Below are 17,868 nucleotides of genomic sequence, written 5' to 3'. Positions count from 1 at the left end.
CATGCACAGCCTTCTCCACTATGCACATCCCCCACCAGAGGATGTATTTGCCACAACTGTTCAACCCACACGATACACCGTTATCACCCAAAGTCCACAGTTCACATTAGGGCTCGTTCTTGGTGTTGTGCCTTCTACGCGTTTGGACAATTGTGTAATGACGTGTGGACATGGGTCCATCACTGTAATATTTTCGCTGCTCTACGGGCCCCTGGATGGCTCAGCTGGTTAAGCCTCCGACTTCAGCTCAGGCCGGGATCTCACGTTTCGCGAGATCGAGCCCCTCCGCGAGCGCAGAGCCCACATCGGATCCTCTGTCTCTCTCTCGCTGCCTCTCCCCCGGTCCCCACCCCACCCCCCCGCCTCAAACATAAACATTAACACGCCCCCCTCCCCAAAAAACCAGAATTAAAAAAAATGTTTCCACTGCTCTGAAAATCCTGTGTTCTACCTGTCCATCCGTTCCCCATAAACCCTGGCAACCCCTGATCTTTTCACTGTCTGCATCACTTCCCTTTTTCCCGAAAGTCCTATGGTTGGAATCACGCGGCACGTGGTCTTTTCCGATTGGCTTCGTTCACCTAGACACATGCATTTAGGCTGCCTGCACGTCGTTTCATGACTTGCGTAGCTCATTGCTTTTGAGCACTGAAAATGTTCCATTGTCTCATGGACCACGGTTTCCTTATCCGCTCACCTACCGAAGGACACCTGGGTTGCTCCCAAGTTTTGGCAATTAGGAATAAAGCCATCACGAACATTTGTGTGCAGGCTTTTGTGTGGACCTAAGGTTTCAGCTCGCTGGGGGCAAACACCGAGGAGCACGACCGCTGGGTCACAGGGTAACGGTCTGGTTTTGTAAGGGGCCACCCGGCTGTCTCCCAGAGTGGCCGCTCCCCTCTGCACTCCCACCAGTGAGCGTTCCTGCTTCTCCTGGCCCTGGCCCAGCGGGCGGTGTCCTCGGGGCTCCGGGGTTTGGTCCTTCTGGTCAGCGTGCAGTGGGGTCTCCTCGTGGTTCTAATTTGCACCTCCTCGAGATCGTCTGACGTGGGGCATCTTTCCACACTCTTGCCATCTGTATACCTTCTTCGGTGAGGTGTCTGTTAAGGTGCTTGGCCTGTTTTTTTAATCAGGTAGTTTGTTGTCTTATTGTGGCGTATGAAAAGTTCTTTGTATATTTTGAGTAACAGTCCTTTGCTAGATGATTCTTGGCAACTATTCTCTCCCAGGCTGGGGCTCGTCTTCTCCTTCTCTCCACCTTGCCTTTCACAAAGGAGACGTTTGTGATTTTAGTCAAATCCGACTTGTCAATGATTTCTCTCGTGGACTGTGCTTTGGTGTTGTTTCTAAAAAGCCCTTGGCATACCCAAAGGGATCTAGGTTTTCTCTTGTGCTATCTGCTAGGAGTTTTATAGTTTTGCACTTTACATCTAGGCTCGTGATCCACTGTGAGTTAATTTTTTGTGACAGTTAAAAGGTCTGTGTCTAGATTCATTTGGGCAGAAAACTCTGTATCCATCCCAAAGGGTAATATGTGAACCCCACTGGCACTTTCCTTTCCCACCCTCCTTTATGGCGGCCTAGGCAGAGCAGAGCCGTCTGCGTGGTCAACTCCCTGGTGAGTTTTAAACTTCTGAGACCAGAAGGAATCATGCCCCCCTCCTGCAGATGGTTGTTTACAGGGTGAGGCCCGTCCTCCAGATGAGATAACAGGCCAGCTGGAATCCTTAAACATTTTTGCATCCCGTAATTTCCCTGGTCAGTGGTTGAGGTCTTGACATATACTGAGACAGAAAGGGAGAAAAGGAAAAGAAACAGAAAAGAAAAAAAAGAGAAAGAGACAGAAAGAGATAGAAAAAAAAGAGAGAGAGAAAAAAGAAAAAGAGAAAAAGAACAAGAAAGAGAGAAAGAGAAGGAAAAGAAAAAAAGGAAGGTCCTCAATGGAAATAGGAAGTAAAAAACAATTATCTTGCACTGTTTTAGTTTGTATCACTTAAGATTTTCCTGAAAATTAAGCAAATTGTGCTTTTTTTCAGTAGGGCAAAGAAACCAGGTCACGCGAGAAATGGAGAGCTAACCATGATGTGACTGGGTGTCCTCAGAAGGTCCCTGCACTCAGGCTGGTGTGCGCTCGTGTGTGAGGCGGTGTCCCTGGGCTGTGGGCTTAATTTTCTGTAAAGAACAACAGGGAAATCATGCACTGAAGGGAGTAGAGGTCAGAAGACAAACTCCACTCCGATCACTGAAACGACCCTCCTTCGAGCACACGAAGGGCACTTACACCTGAGCTCGGGTGCGCGCCTGCGAATGGGAACGCTGGAGGGGAAGAAAGTCCCATCTCCGCTCCCAATCACCGAAAGAAAATCCGCCCACCAGATTCCCTCCCCTTCCTCAGAATTCTAGAACTTGGAAAAGAGAGCGGTAGAGCTCCTCTTTCGCAGCAACATACAAGAGAACATTCCAGAAAGAACAAGTGATCTTCCAGGGGCTGACACTGGACTGCTCAAGTCTGTGAAAATCTATTGGTCATCATTATCAACTAGCCCCTCAATGGGAATCAGATGGCATGCTCAAAACATCAGAATTCAAGGAGGGAGTATTTGAGTGTTTTGTTTTTTGTTTTTTTTTAATGTTTATTTATTTTGAGAGAGAGAGTGTCAGGTCATCGGTGAGCTGGGAAAGGGAGTTTGCGGGGGGAAAGGGCATGTGACAGTGGAGGGAAATGGTGGACGTCTATCTCGTTAGTGTCGCCTCCTGAACCTTGCAGCTGGGAGGGGGGCTCTATGCTCCTTTCATTAGCTCCGGTGGGGATTCAAGGACCTTGTCAAGGGTCTGGTACAGCCAGATGAAGCGTACAGCAGGGACGGATGGTGGGGTGCACGGAAGGGCACAAGACGCGACAAAGCGGGACAACGGACAGAGTATTTCAAGGACGTACGTGCACAGTTCGCCAGCACAGAGGGCCGCCGAACACGAAGTTACGTTCGACTTCCAACTCCAACGCCAGAAGCACCAATCCAGGCGGGAAGATGTCGGCAAACTCTCAGACTCGGTGGGTAGGAATGCAAATCGGTTTCACTGAGGGCAACGTGGCAGTGCCCACAACGTATTTACGGACCGTGTCTGGTGACCCAGCACTCGTGTGCCAGGGGCGCAAGGGCAGACGTGTCGGCCTGTCTCCTTCTGTGACGGCGGAACCTGGCCTGGGCGCCCTCCAGTGGGCTCGGATCAGGTGACGATCCCGGCGTCAGACAGGGCCGTGCAGTCAGGAACCAGAGCACATCCAAAGGATGGCGATAAATGAAAACGTTTGCAGAGAAACAAAAAAAAGGGGCGCCTGGGTGGCTCAGTCGGTTGAGCATCTGACTTCAGCTCAGGTCATGATCTCACGGTTCGTGAGTTCAAGCCCCGCGTCAGGCTCTGTGCTGATGGCTCAGAGCCTGGACCCTGCCCACTCATATTCTGTCTGTCTCTCTCTCTCCCTCAAAAATAAATAAACATTAAAAAAAAGTTTAAAAAAATAAATAAAATTAAAAAAAGAAGGAAAGAAAAGGAAGGAAAAACTAGTCCACTATTTGTAAAACCGTCTCAGGAGTAGCCTCCGTTGCCTGAGGGAGTCGTGTGTGGCCGTGGAGAGACCACCCACGCTTATCTCTGGGGAGCGAGATAAGGAGAAGTAGGAAATCTCTGAGAGAAATCTTCTCATGGAGCTCAACATTCACTCTAATGGCTTATGTTTTTCTTTTTCTTTTTTTAATGTTTATTTTTGAGACAGAGACAGAGCATGAACGGGGGAGGGTCAGAGAGAGGGAGACACAGAATCTGAAACAGGCTCCAGGCTCCGAGCCGTCATCACAGAGCCCGACGCGGGGCTCGAACTCACAGACTGTGAGATCATGACCCGAGCCGAAGTCGGATGCTTCACTGACTGAGCCACCCAGGCGCCCCTATGTTTTTCTTTTTCTTAGCCTGTGTTACATTCACAGTAAGAGGACCGAGACAGAATTTGGCTGAAAGATTTGAAGGGCTAAACTTCTTTGGCTAAAGAAGTTCAGGGCCAAGTGCGTGTGAGACCGAAGAGACGTGAATGGAGAGGAACCACCCGTGTGCCTGCTGTTACCTTACACCTGCTGGGCCAGCCCTCGGGCGTGGGTTTAAGGTCTGACTACATCGCGTGCTGACTGGGTGGCCTGGATTTGCCACACATCGGTGACCAACATTTGCAGGCGAGAGGCCAGTATGGCCAACACTGGATGACACTGCTCACCGCTTCCTCCAGAGTAGCCGGAGGGACGGAAACCGGGTGCAGAGTGCTCTCTGCAGGGTCCTACCGAGACGCAGTCCCACATCTGCCTTCTCCTGGGACTTCCTCCCTACCGAGTCTTGTCCGCCTCACGGAACCCCCTTCTGGGCGCTCTCTCAGGGACTTCTGCTTCACTGGCGGTCGCCTCGTTAAACAGACCATGCCGACTCCGTGGCCTGCTGCTCCGGGTCCAGCCAGGGCTGCCTTGTGAGCTTCTGACTTGTAAACAGCCTCTCTGCTAACTGACAAAGGGAGATAGGGACGCAGCTGCGTGTGGGAAGGTCAGGGAGCAGAAGGGAACCCGGGGAGCTCCCTGGAGCCTTGGTAAACGTGGGAGTCCGGCGAAAGGCTCTGAGTCCGGCTCTGGGGCCGCTGAGTGACAGGAGCGGAGTCTGCCCCTAGATTCTCGACTTGCGGCCCAAGGACTAACGTGAACAACGAACAGATATCACGGAGATCCAGCAGGCAGTTCGCGTCATTAATCCGATCGTGTATTCGTTAGAAATTTATTTTAGTGTCCATCACATTCAGGCCCTGGATTCCCTGAATAAACTCCTGACAGCTGTTTGATTCAGAAAGTCTGACGAACTGAAACATTATTGGCAGATCTTTTTAAACCAAACATGCTCTGTTAAGCTTTTAAAAAACTAAGAACCCTTACGATTTTAGGTCTCGAAGCGTCTACCTTCAGCTTTGGTAACAGTGGCAATCATTCGGGGCTCCCTTATTTAACAGTCACGTGGGTCATTTCAGACACCTGCACGGAAACATTAAGCCGAAGGGGAAAGAGGACTCTCCGTTTGAGAAACGAGGAGAGAATGCTAGGGAGGTTCTTCTCAGCTCCACGAGGTTACGATCTCACACCGCGCGTGAGCGAGTCACGGAAGGGTAAAGTGGAATGGAGTTAACAGGAAGTGACGTCTTACGAAATAGATATACAAAATTTAATCCCTTTGGTTTAAAATGCGTCTTCAGTGATACAGTGAAAAACAACAAACAAGACAAAAACTAATTTCATAACACAAAATATAAAATAGCCATGACCCGTGTCCCATGGTACCTTATCTTAGAAAACCAGCAATTTAATTTAGTTCACATACTTCATTAGGACAGTTTAACGTAAAAATGCAACTACAAGTCCTACTTACACAAATGACCTACTCTAGCTCCCTGAACCTACATACCCGTGATTGTACTTGTTATAAAATTACACTCTTTAGTACATTTATATATTTCAACACGTGTACAAATTGTTCCCCTGCCAGAGTAATACAGTCTCATGCACTCATGAGCGCGTTCTAGAATGGTCTGCAGCACATAAGGTGCTCGAAGCCTGAAGGCTCTGGAACACGATGAACTAGGAATCACTTCGCGTAACAGGAGGGTGAGGAAGGACTCCATTCGGGGGTCGTATCACCGAGGCCGCGATAATCGCGGCAGGTGTTAGAATTACTGCGTGTTCACTCTCGTGGGGACACACGATTGAGAACGGCATACGCAGCAGACGGGAAATGCGCCGGCGTTCTTCCTTTACTTCGTTCGCTAGGGCAGCAATCCGAATAACCAACCGCATTCTCAAGAGCAAACAGACTCTCTGCCGTTTGGGCAGGTTTGGCCGTGCTCTGGGAGGACTGCTGTTGGCGAGGACGCAGACGAGGCGTTTTGGTGGGTTCCACCAGGCACAGGACTCGGTCTGCTTGGTATACGTTACCGAAAATAACTTAACCTTTCGTTTAGGGAAAGTCTGCAAGGTAGACCTTGTTGCATCTCTTTGCTGTATGTACAGACGCCGTGTTTATATATTATCTATTTGTATAAGACACGTATATACACATTTACAGACACAGGCCTTCAAAAACGTATTGCACTTATATATACAATGCAGCGTTAGCTTAACTGATTCACACTGTCACCCATTTAGGTTCTTCATGAGAAAGGCAGGTGATATGTTCAAGAAAGTGGCACGGGGAGATTTCAGGAACATGCCCTACTTGGGTAAACATTTTCTGGAGGCGGAGAGGCTGAGGGAGAAAGGGCGCACCCCCCCCCTCCTCTTGGGGCGCCGCTCCCCCTACCCTGAGGCAGTCGGTCACGCTGAGCTCGGGCAAGGGCACAGCACCCTGAAAGCCAAGCCCGCTGCCTTTTCTGACTTGCACTGGTGAGCAGGCCCACTAACATTGAAGAGACAAATAGTCCAGTATTTTTATATAAATAACGTAGCAGATATTCTAAAGGTTCCCAGAGAGTCTATTAGATCTTGGAATAAAGGTTTCACTTTTAATCCTAAGTATTTATATCAGAAAATTCAAACATGATGGCATATGGATTCCTCGGCTGCCTGAAAAACGCCAGGGCGGCGTGTGGAACGCTATCTACCAGCCAAACGCAACGCCGTCTCCAACTCGAAAGGAGTCCCTTCCGCCGGCATCCGCCCACGCCTGCGATGCACCTGCTTCCGGTGGGTAAGACCTACGTGAGACCTTCACGAACTCGCTGGGGGGGGGGGGGGGGCGGTGTGCCCTTAGATCTCAGTGAGGGTGAGTTTGTACGACCCCCCCACCTCCTCAATCTGCAGCTGGAAGGTGTCTTCATTGGAGTAATGCTTCACGATGTTGTCGTCCATGTTCACCAGAATCCTGGAAGACGAGCGAGACCCTTGTGCTCATCCCTGCCCGACGGCGAGCCAGACCCGGTTTCCCAGTCAGCGCTGCCGCTTACTGGCTGCAGCACGGGAGGTGCGTCATTTACAAAACCTCCCTGAGCCTCGATCCCCTCATCTGTGGAACGGGGGTAACCACGGTGCCTACCTTGAGGGGCTCAAGTAAAAGCGCTTATAACAGCGCGGGGCCTGGGGGAAAACAAACCGCGCCAGCCTCTTCCCTGTTACCACTTCGGCACGTGGTCACGACTCGATACACAGGAGCCCTCACGACACACGAACTACGTCTGCGGGAGCAGCACCGCGCCGGGCCGGCTTCCCAAGGCGCATCGGTAAAATTAACCTACGGGATCTGAAGCCACGGCTCCCTGACGAGTCATCTTCCCTGGCAACATATCCTCAAAGTTTAACCGAACTGCTAGTAAGTCCAACGCTCCCTGGTAGGCCCATCGAGAAAGTTCCAATTAGGACCTGCCTTAGAATTAAGCCACACTCGGCTCACCCATGTCAAACAGCACAGCCGCTCAAGTGAAACGGGACTAAAAATGTTCATTTCTGGACGAGGCAGCAACGTCCCGTGATTGAAAACATGATCCAGGACAGGAGAATACAGAAGGAGCAGAGACTGAGCCGGAACCAGGCCCTTGGCACTGACCTCTGCCCGACTGTGGCCGCGGCTCAGGCTCTCTGCACCTCAGCTGCCTTGCGTGTGAACTCCTGACTTACCGAACATCACACCAGCTCAGAGGGCAGTGTGGGAACTTAGCGTGCGAAGTGCCCGATCGGGTGCCTGCCTCACGATGAGGGCTCAGTAAACGGGGTAGCGACCGTGGTTACCCTGCCTAAATCTCGTACTGGGCTCTGGGATCTGGAGCCATTTCACTGCTGCCAAGCAAGGCAAGAGCACATAAAAATTTTGCTTGGAAAAAAAGATCCACAAAGTTGTCTCAGAAAGGTAGATCAATTTCACGTGGATAACTTAAGAAAAAATACATCCTCGCATTCACGTCTGTACAACTCCTTCTAGACTGGGCACAAACGCACGTGAATAGCGTCCATGTGACGTGAGACTGATGTTATTTACGGGGAGGAGAAATGCCAGTTAATGCTTACCCTTTTTTACATTTCTTGAATATTTTCCCAATCTTGTCATGGGGCACATCATACTTGTCTGAGATCTAAAAGAACCAAGAAAAGTAATTACAAAATGCGAATCTCATGGCTTTAAAACACAAACTATAAATACTGTGCCCAGTCACTCAGCTTTCTGTCTTTCAAAAATGCACGTGCAAAGACATACACGAAACCACGCATATCCCCGGGGGGTGGGGGCGGGGGCGTTACCTGCCTTTGGAGGGGCTGCAATCAGGTGCCTGTCACTTCCCCCCAGTTTGCTGAAGTCCCTAAGTGTCCTGTATGGTCATCCTTTTAGAAAACGAACACTTTATAGAGAGCTTTAGGTTTATAAACAATTGAGCAGAAAGCACACAGCTGCACACCCACCGGACCCTGGGTGCCACCATCTCACGTCCCTGCGGGGCTCTCGCCGTCCGTGAGGAGCCAACATGGCTCCAGCATCATAACTAGCATCCACAGTTCCCATTAGGGTCACACTCTCCGGCTTTTGAGAAGCGTGTTAGGGCACGTAGCCACACCGTCACGAGTATTCTGGTCAGGTGTAGAAATCAACACAAGTGACTGTCCTCATCGGCAGAGACCCTCCCTTCGAACACCACGGGACGCGGTGACGACGGACGAGCGTCCGGCACAAAGCAGGAGTTCGCTTCCAGAAGGAGACAAACATTTCAATGTCCCACAGCCCACAGGAAACGTCCAAGTCCCTGATCACAAGCCAGGAAGGGCGCCTCGGCCAGATCTACCCGAGGCCTCTCCAGGGAGAACACAGACTTTCACAAAACCATCAGGGCTCCGGCCCCCGTGGCTGCAGCCGCTGGGGTGGGGCCCTCCGCCCCGCCCGGGCCCCAGCTCCCCCACCCCCCTTGCTACCATCAGTGAGGGTCCACACGGAGCAGGGAAATCAGTACAGGGCCAAGTCTGCAGGCTTCCTACGAGCGCCCAGAGGCTATCTTGAGAGAGAGAGGATGAATTAATCCAAGGATGAGCGGACTCCGTCTGGGCCAAATGCTTTATTCAGAATTGTGCAGACCATCCCTAAACCGGGGCCACAGCTGACCTTCCATACGAAGAGCGGAACTCAAGGCGGCACGGAGAAAGCCAGAAGGCCAGCCTTCGGACCGCTTTCGGGCTCACAAAACACCCCTTTCAGCCCACATCCAAGCTCTCGTACAAACAGATCCACTTCCTCTTGTTTTAAAAAAATGATCAATGTTTATCTTTCAATTTTTTTAATGATTTTTTTTAAAGTTTATTTATTTTGAGAGAGCGAGAGAGCGAATGCACGAGCAAGGGAGGGGCGGAGAGAGAGGGAGGGAAAGAGGGAGAGAGAGAATCCCAAGCAGGCTCCGCGCTGCGAGCGCAGAGCCTCATGCAGGCCTCGAACTCGCAAGCCGTGAGATGGTGACCTGAGCCGAAGGTGGACGCTGAACCGACTGAGCCGCCCAGGCGCCCCAAACAAATCCACCTCTTTGTATCACTGGCCAGTAATTCCCCGGGTGTTTGTGGAACGTCCGTTAGGAAACCCCAGCCCCAAGAGGCACGTGACACTGACAAATTCTCTACGGGCTACAGGCAAGTTGTATCTGCACAGTAAAGTCTCAACCATTCTCAATTCTTCTCTCTCCATAATTAAGAGTTTGCGTGGTTCTAAATGAGGAAGGCAAGGTAAGAAAGGGTAACCGAGGAGAAATCGCAGGAAGCTGAAGAACAACACAAAGCAGAGGCTAACGGTGGCACTGGCTGTGGTGGGGGAAGGAAATATGCTGGGAGATGCCCCTGAGCTCAGGGCCCCCGAGAGACCGTGGTTCCCCCAGTCCTCGTCCCTGTACCCCGCCACTTTCTTTTTCTTCACTGCATTTATCAGTGCCTGGAAAATTACTTCTTAGTTTCTTTGCCCATTTAAAAAAATTTTCTTTTTCTTATTTTTAGAGAGAGAGAGAGGGCACACGTGAGCCAGGGAGAGGGGCGGAGGGAGGGAGAGAGAATCTTCAGCAGGCTCCACACTAAGGGCTCAATCCCATGATCCTGGGGTGACGACCCGGGCCGAAATCAAGAGTCAGACGCTCAACCTGCCGAGCCCCCCGGGCGCTCCTTCTCTGCCTATTTTATTGTCCCCACCTTCCTAACTAGCACCCAAACTCCATTTGGCAATGTGTCACTTACTCTTGTAACTCGAGAAGCCAGGACGCTATCCGGCATAAGGCAGATGCTTAACAAATATTGTTAACTGAATTGAACGCACCGCAGCTGCCCGGAGAACCAGAGGAAACAGGTTTCTAGCCCGGTTACGCACATGCTCTGAGCTCAAAGATGCCTATGACCTACAGGGGGCTGGTGAATATCAGGATACAGTGTAGATTCCTTGAATTTTGTCCTGGCGCAAAGCCAAAATGGGCTCCTTCTCATGCCATCTCTTGCTGAAGTCCCAGAAGGCCCGGCTGGGGTAACTTTATTCACTGCTGAGGTCTTGTGAGAAAGACTTATGGTTATCACGGGCTACACGTCTACATTTTCAAAAATAGGCTTTGGGTAAGGACTTGACGTGAGCTCCGTCGTTCCCCAGGATCGGGCGTCTCAAAGGTCGACCAAGGAGCCACTGTTTTTATGTATGAAATTTTCAAAGATCTCTATTTGATTAAAAATAATTTTTGTGCGTGTCTAAATGGTTTGTTAAATGGCAATCTGCTTTTAACCAAGTATGTAACAAACTACGACACGGATCAGGGTGCCCGGGTGGCTCGGTCGGTTAAGAGTCCGTCTTCGGCTCAGGTCACGATCTCACAGTCAGTGCGAGTCCCCCATCGGGCTCCATGCGGACGGTGTGGAGGCTGCTTCGAGTTCTCTCTCTTCCCCGCCCTCTCTCTACTCCTTCCCCCACTTGCACTCTCTCAAAATAGTTAAACCTAAAAAAAGAGTAGAATGTTTAAAAAAACAAACGAACAAGCAAAAACCTCTGCACCGACCATCGCAAAAGCACTCAATTCAGGGGGCGCCTGGGTAGCTCAGTCGGTTGAGCATCCGACTTCAGCTCAGCTCACGACCTCACGGTGCGTGAGTTCGAGCCCTTGCATCAGGCTTGCTGCTGACAGTGCAGAGCCTGCTTGGGGTCCTCTGTCCCCCTCTCTCTCTGCCCCGCCCCCAAATATATAAAACATTAAAAAAAAAAAACCCAAAAACAAAAGCACTCAATTCAGTTCAGTAGACATCAGTCAGAGGTTACCGTCTGCCAACTAGTGTGCTGGGTGAGACCCTGTGAGACCCGGCGGGGATGGCCCGGCAGATGACTCAGGGCCACGTGTGGCTGGATGAAACGTGGGCTGTGCCACACAGCACAGGCTGCAGAGATTTCAGTATAACAGAGAATCTGGAAGGTCTGATAAAGTTTGTTTCAGAGAAAACTTCTACTTAAGCGGGTTTTACTTTCGAAAGAGGGTTTCCAAGTTTCCACTACTTACGGCCTCCATCAAGCCTTTCAAAGACGGAGTCTTAAGCATCAGGGCATCAAAGACTTCCTCTGACTCCTTCCGCACATACAGCAGCACTAATTCCCAGCCAGGAGTACAGCAGGGGGGAGAGAGAAAGGACGCGGTTATTCATATGAGCAAAATAAGAGACTCTGGAGAGCGGTTGAAATAAAAAGAGGCATCTGCATCAGGAACAGTAAACATGAACCAAAATCAACTCCATCTTGAGGAACATGGCTCTCAGCTTCTTGGAACTCTGCTGGAAGCCCAAGCTTCAAGCCAAGAGCTGGCCTGATGGAAGAATGCTCGAGAAAGTCAAGCCAGACAGGGTTGGTTTGAGCAATTCATGCTTTTGACAGAGTCAGAATTCACTTCTAACTGAAAGCTCCCACAAGAAATGTGAACCAACGCACCTCTCTTTGGTTCTTCCACCCGAGTCAGCTTAGCAGGAGTTGGAATGGCAAAGTCATCCTCTGATCCGTACGGACCCCTTTTCAAGTTAGACCTGCGGGCAATCCAAACGAGGCAATCAGTGATGCCGACTGAAAACATCGCTTGCGGGAACAAAAGAGAGATTTAGGGTACGTCACCGAAGTTTAGATTGAACACGACCTTGGTTCTTTACCTGGTCCAGCTTCCTCAGTCTGTGGATGAAAACCTGAGGCCCAAGGGAAGACAGTGACTGAACCAGCTCACACAACTTAATGGCAGAGCTGGGACTACACTCAGGTCACCTGCCAGACACCCTCCACTGCTCTCACACTAGATCAAGCTGCCTTCTCAGGAACGCAGGGCTTCTTTTCAGGAAACATTTTATGGAGGAGGTAGGACCTGAGATACGTACGTCAAGGTGCTAACAGAGGAGAGAACACGTCAACCGAGGGGGGAAGGGTAGCCACAGAGCCGGGCTGGCTAAGATACGATGCCCTGCAGGAAGACAAATCCAGAAGGCTGGACTCTACTATGGAATGCCTTGATCATCTGGCTATAGGAATTTCCAACTTAATGCCGCAGGCATTTAGGGAATCTTTCAAAGGTTCGTGAGACGAGAATGCTGTACTCAAAGCGTGTGTGTGTGGTGGAGACTGGAGGGGACTCCGGGACCCGCAGCAGAACCTGGGAGGGGACCCTGGAGACCATCACAGCATAAAATCCCAAAGGGTCAGAATACAGTAGTGTCTGTGCAAAGAAAGAGGGGAAGGAGACACCGCTGAGGACTGAGTGGTTCCAAGGCTCAGTCACAGGGTGCAAGTTCTACGCCGTGAGGGACGTCAGTGGGGGCGAGCGGGGAAACAGTCCCGTAACTGGAAGTGAAGAAAGGGAGTGCTTGGTTTTGAGCAGAACGACTCTTCGAACACAGGGATTGGGCCTTAAAATACTCAGCGTGTCCGTCTCAGTTGCCGGCACATCCAGACCTCCCCTGAGAGCACACGAGGAGTTAGAGGCAGTGGAGGACTGGCCTTCAGACAAAAAGGCTCCATAGGCAACGTGGGTCTGAAGGGGGAGCCCGGAAGAGGGGACCGGCCCCTCAACACGGTAGAGCGCTGAGGAGGGGGTCTGGGGGCGCGGGCAGTCAGGACCCGAGCGGACCAAGGAGGGCGCCCGTGTGCTGGGGGAGGGGGGTGACGGCAACGGCGCGAGAGTCAGGAGCACACCCAGGGCCGGGCTCCCTCTGGAGAAGGAGCAGGTTCTCAAGCTGGGAAGGGAAAACACAAGCCCCTGGAAGACATCGTGCCTGAAGGCGCGAGGAAGGCGCTCCAGGAGCTGGGGGCAGGGTCACGTCAGGGGACCCAGGGGCGGCTTGAAGGGGTCCGCCGACCTACTGCGACAATGCGAGCAAGTAAATGACGTGCGACTTGTTGAATAAAGTTGGAAACCAGGAGCCCGTACCCATATAAAGAAAAGAATGAATAAATTCAAAGTCTGATGAGGAATGAGATCTTTAACAGCCACAAAGCACCTCCCCACAAACCACTGATTACAAAATAGCTTCATGGGGGAGAAGCCTGGCAGACACGGCCTTGATCCAGTGATCCGAGTGAACAGCACGAGCAGGGGGTAACACGGAAACTATGCCACCTGACAGGACGCACAGAGGATGCACCATTATGTCTGGGAAATTCCTGCCGAGGTGCAGAGTCCTCTGAATCTAATCATGAGAAAACAACGAACAAACCCAAACTGAAGGACATTCTAAGCAACGGGTTTCTAATCTTCAGAAGTAGTGGGTCAGGAAAGTCAAGGAGAGACTGGACTGTCTGAGGCTGAAGGAGACAACTGAATACACGGGGTCGGAATCGGATCCTTTTTTGCTATAAAGGACATTACTGGAACAACCGGCAAAACTCGAATGGGGAACGAGGACTGGCTGGGACTAATGTCTTGTTAATATCCCGACTCTGTCATGTGGGAGACTGTCCTCGTTTGCAAGAAATACACACGCGTTTAGGAATGGTGGGTCACCGAGTTTGCAAAGGACTCAGGAAAAAATTAGTTCTTTGTATTATACTTGCAATTTTTCTGTAATTTTGAGATTGATTACAGATAAAAAGAACCTGTTAAACAAAACAGGGGCACCTGGCTGGCTCAGTGGGTTAAGCATCCAACTTTGGCTCAGGTCATGATCTCGAGGTTTGTGAGTTCGAGCCCCGCAGTGCTTTGGATCCCCGTCCCCCCCTTCTTTGTCCCTCCCCTGCTCATGCTCTCTCTCCCTCTCTCAAAAATAAACAAACATTTAAACAAAATAAAACAAAACAGAAGCCTCACCCTTCACCCTCCAGTTCTTCTGAGGCCAGAGGAAGGACCTAAAACCAGAAAAACAGACAGCTTTTCAAGTATATGCTCAAACTATTTCAGACCATTAAGTGACTTATTCCTAAAATGAAAATAATTTTGAATTTGACCAACCTCGTCCACCATCCTTTAGCCTTATTTTTCAATTACCAGACTCTTACAGGCATCTTGAACTCCTCTAAGCCAGCGGCTGGGAAACTGTGGCCCACGAGCCGAGTCTGGCCCAATGCCTGTTTATATAAATAAAGTACGTAGCGGCAAACAGCCACACTGAGTCACTGGCATGCTGTTTATGGCTGTTTGGGCACTACAATGGCAGAGCTGAACAGTCGCATCAGACACTGTGCAACCCCAAAAGCCTGCAATATTTACTATTGGAGGCTTTACAGAGAAAGTTGGCTGACCCCCTGCTCACCAGAAGCTTCTCATTAGAAACTGGATACACCGGCAATGCCCCCCACCCCCACCCCAGAACTCTAACTGAAGTCATGAGCCCAGAGAAATCGGGGCACCAAGTGCACGGCAGGGTCTCTTCTGCATACTTTTTGGAGCTCTGCACAGAAAGCAGGCTCCACTCTATGCAAGCTGTTATCTCTATGAGGCTTCTGCTCAAAGCAGGGTGTGGCTAGTTTCACGTCAGTTGCCAAGATCCGGCGATCCATGTGCCTCCATGTGCCGACTGCGATTCAGTAACCAAAACCACGGAAAGAGGCTTTGGGCGTTCTTTCTGCCCTCAGGGCCTCTACCCTAGGGACTCCTCTGGCTTTTCCCTCCTGCCCAGAACCACACGAGTTAAATCCACAAGATCACAGACTCAGACTTCAAATTATGTTACTATTCCAGCATCTTTAAATGAACAAAGATACAAATACGCAGGTTCAGAGTGAAGCTGCCGCTGACGGGCTTGGTCCCGCATTTCTGTCAACAGTGCTTACGCACACTTCCCAACTGAATGTTCCAGACAGCTGACCCGTAACACTGGTCAAACCTCGCTAAATTTTGGCCTCTGTTTACAACGAACGCCAAAGCCCTTCTCTGTGTCGAGTCTTAGCTCCTCACCACCGCCCCGGGATCCGGGATCCTGGTTACTTACGTGAGTTCCCCGCTGAAGGTTGGCAAAGTGCACATCGGGAATGAAAAGGACAGGCTGAGTGTCCAGATCAACAAAGGGTTTGAAAACCGTGATATCCATTCGTTTGTGAGAGGGAAGCAGTGGCACTTTGACGTCAGAAACTGAAAAAGAAAAAAAAAAAAAACAAAACGCGGACACCCTGGTCAACAGCTTATAAACACAGACTAGATACAGGCCACAGAGCACTTTGCTCAGATTTAAGAAACTTAAACTGCAGCACTATATAAAGTACAGGTCACGTTGCCTAAACAAAGAAGAAAAGCACGGTTTATGTGAAGAAATGTGTTGCTTGTATTTATACTACAATCAATTGAATGTCTTACCAAAATCAGAGAAAAGGCTATTTTTAAATATAGACAGACACAGAAAGAAAATTTGAAGCAGCATGTTTAATTTCTGTCTGAAAGGCTAAAGCTTAAAACTGCATACACATAACTCAGAAGTAATTTCACCTTAGCTATCCTGATCAAACAGCTGACATTCTAACAGCAATGCACTCTGGTCTTTCAGAGCCCACCACACCTTTAGACCTCCAACTTGACCTCAGAACTTAACCTTAGAGAAGCTCAAAATAAGTATGACTGTCTAGGTTTTTTATTTATTAAATTGTAGACTCCGTTTTCCCCTGTCATCTGCTCTGCAGTGCTCGGTGATGAGCCAGCCCTCCTGGGCGTCTGTACGTGGATGCCGGGTCGGGGGGCCTGACCAATGTGCTACGGGGCAAAGGTCTGCTGAGCCAGACAGACTGTTCAGAGACCAGGTGCTAGCGGCCCACATACTGCCGATGGAACACTACTGCCACAGAACAGCATTTTCTTCCCCTTGTAGTTGAGAGATACAGGATTTCGTGAATATGAACACTGGTTACATGGAAGGAAGGAAGGAAGGAAGGAAGGAAGGAAGGAAGGAAGGAAGAGAGGGAGGAAGGGAGGAAGGGAGGGAGGGAGGAGGAAGGGAAGGAGGAAGGAAGGAAGGGAAGGAAGGAAGGGAGGAAGGAAGAAAGGGAGGGAGGAAGGAAAGAAGGAAGGAAGGAAGGGAGGAAGGAAGAAAGGGAGGGAGGAAGGAAAGAAGGAAGGAAGGAAGGGAGGAAGGAAGAAAGGGAGGGAGGAAGGAAGGAAGGAAAGAAAGAAGGAAGGAAGGGAGGGAAGAAGGAAGAAAGGGAGGGAGAGAGGGAGGGAGGAGGAAGGGAAGGAGGAAGGAAGGAAGGGAGGGAGGGAGGAGGAAGGGAAGGAGGAAGGAAGGAAGGGAGGGAGGGAGGAAGGAAGGAAGAAAGGGAGAGAGAAAGGGAGGGAGTGAGGGAGAAAGGGAGGGAGGGAGGAGGAAGGGAAGGAGGAAGGAAGGAAGGAAGGAAGGAAGGAAGGAAGGAAGGAAGGAAGGGAAGGAGGAAGGAAGAAAGGGAGGGAGAAAGGGAGGGAGGGAGAGAGGGAGGAAGGGAGGGAGGAGGAAGGGAAGGAGGAAGGAAGGAAGGGAAGGAGGAAGGAAGGGAGGGAAAAGGAAAGGAGGGAGGAAGGAAGGGAAGAAGGAAGGGAGGAAGGGAGGAAGGGAGGAAGGGAGGAAGGGAGGAAGAAAGAAAGAAAGAAAGAAAGAAAGAAAGAAAGAAAGAAAGAAAGAAAGACTGAAAGCAAGCAAGCCTTTCCAGTGAAATGTCCAAACAGGAGCGCTACAGATTCTAAAATGTTAGAATACTGTATATAGGAAAACGACACTCATTCAGGAGTAAGACGTCCTGAATTCTCAAGGGCATTAGCATTATTCTTCAAAATCTAGACAAGTCCCAATTTTATCATCAGCTATTCAGATAGAATATGTGTTATTTTTCAGGACTGAAATCAGCAACCCGAACTAAAACTAACAGCCAAAATAGTCTGAACTCTGGAAAAACTCAAGAATCCTTTCCCGTAGTTCCGCAAGAAAATCCCTTAGTTCGGCCATTCGGCTGGTTTTGTAACTGGTAAAGGAAGCAATGCTACCACTTCCCAGTACTAAGCATCCACGATTATATGTTCTGCTTGAAAACACAGTGGCCATTCTGAATGCAAAAGGTCTGAAACACTTGGCGGAAACATTTCTACTTACAGGCATTCAACTGGGAGCTGGGGTCAGTACACTTGCCTTTTCTTTTGCTTTGCTTTCGTTCTTCATCCCTGATTTTCCTTTCAGCTCCCTACAGGTCAAGAGAAGACAAGGCACGATTCTTTATCTGATCCTCTTTAAAATATTGAACCCTAATCTGACTAATGGGGAAAAAAAAATCTCTGGAGATGAACGCTATTATTTATTATATTCATGGAGCTTATAGCGGTTTCCTCTAAAAAGCCTGTTCTTAAAACCATGCGTAACTATGTGAAACCATGGGGAAACAACATTTACTTAAAAAACC

The 17,868-nt window shown here is 50.0% G+C and overlaps 1 protein-coding gene across 3 annotated transcripts in view; it reads right to left on the bottom strand.

Moving 5' to 3' along the window:
* Positions 1-5,225: 5,225 nt before the first annotated feature.
* Positions 5,226-17,868, bottom strand: part of GRHL1 (grainyhead like transcription factor 1) — a 58,598-nt gene continuing 45,955 nt past the window's right edge. For all 3 annotated transcript variants that reach the window (XM_058682518.1, XM_058682517.1, XM_058682519.1), the window contains 7 exons: positions 17,565-17,652; positions 15,450-15,589; positions 14,330-14,367; positions 11,977-12,068; positions 11,555-11,640; positions 8,076-8,140; positions 5,226-6,939 (listed from right to left, as the gene is read on the bottom strand). In XM_058682518.1, the coding sequence (XP_058538501.1) occupies positions 6,825-6,939; positions 8,076-8,140; positions 11,555-11,640; positions 11,977-12,068; positions 14,330-14,367; positions 15,450-15,589; positions 17,565-17,652 (624 nt within the window). In that variant the 3' untranslated portion in view covers positions 5,226-6,824. The remainder of the gene's footprint in view (positions 6,940-8,075; positions 8,141-11,554; positions 11,641-11,976; positions 12,069-14,329; positions 14,368-15,449; positions 15,590-17,564; positions 17,653-17,868) is intronic.

Source organism: Neofelis nebulosa, chromosome 9 (assembly GCF_028018385.1).
Source record: "Neofelis nebulosa isolate mNeoNeb1 chromosome 9, mNeoNeb1.pri, whole genome shotgun sequence".
Classification (NCBI taxonomy): domain Eukaryota; kingdom Metazoa; phylum Chordata; class Mammalia; order Carnivora; family Felidae; genus Neofelis; species Neofelis nebulosa.
Note: the sequence above shows the minus strand (reverse complement) of the source record. Positions and strands in the feature narration are given on the sequence as shown.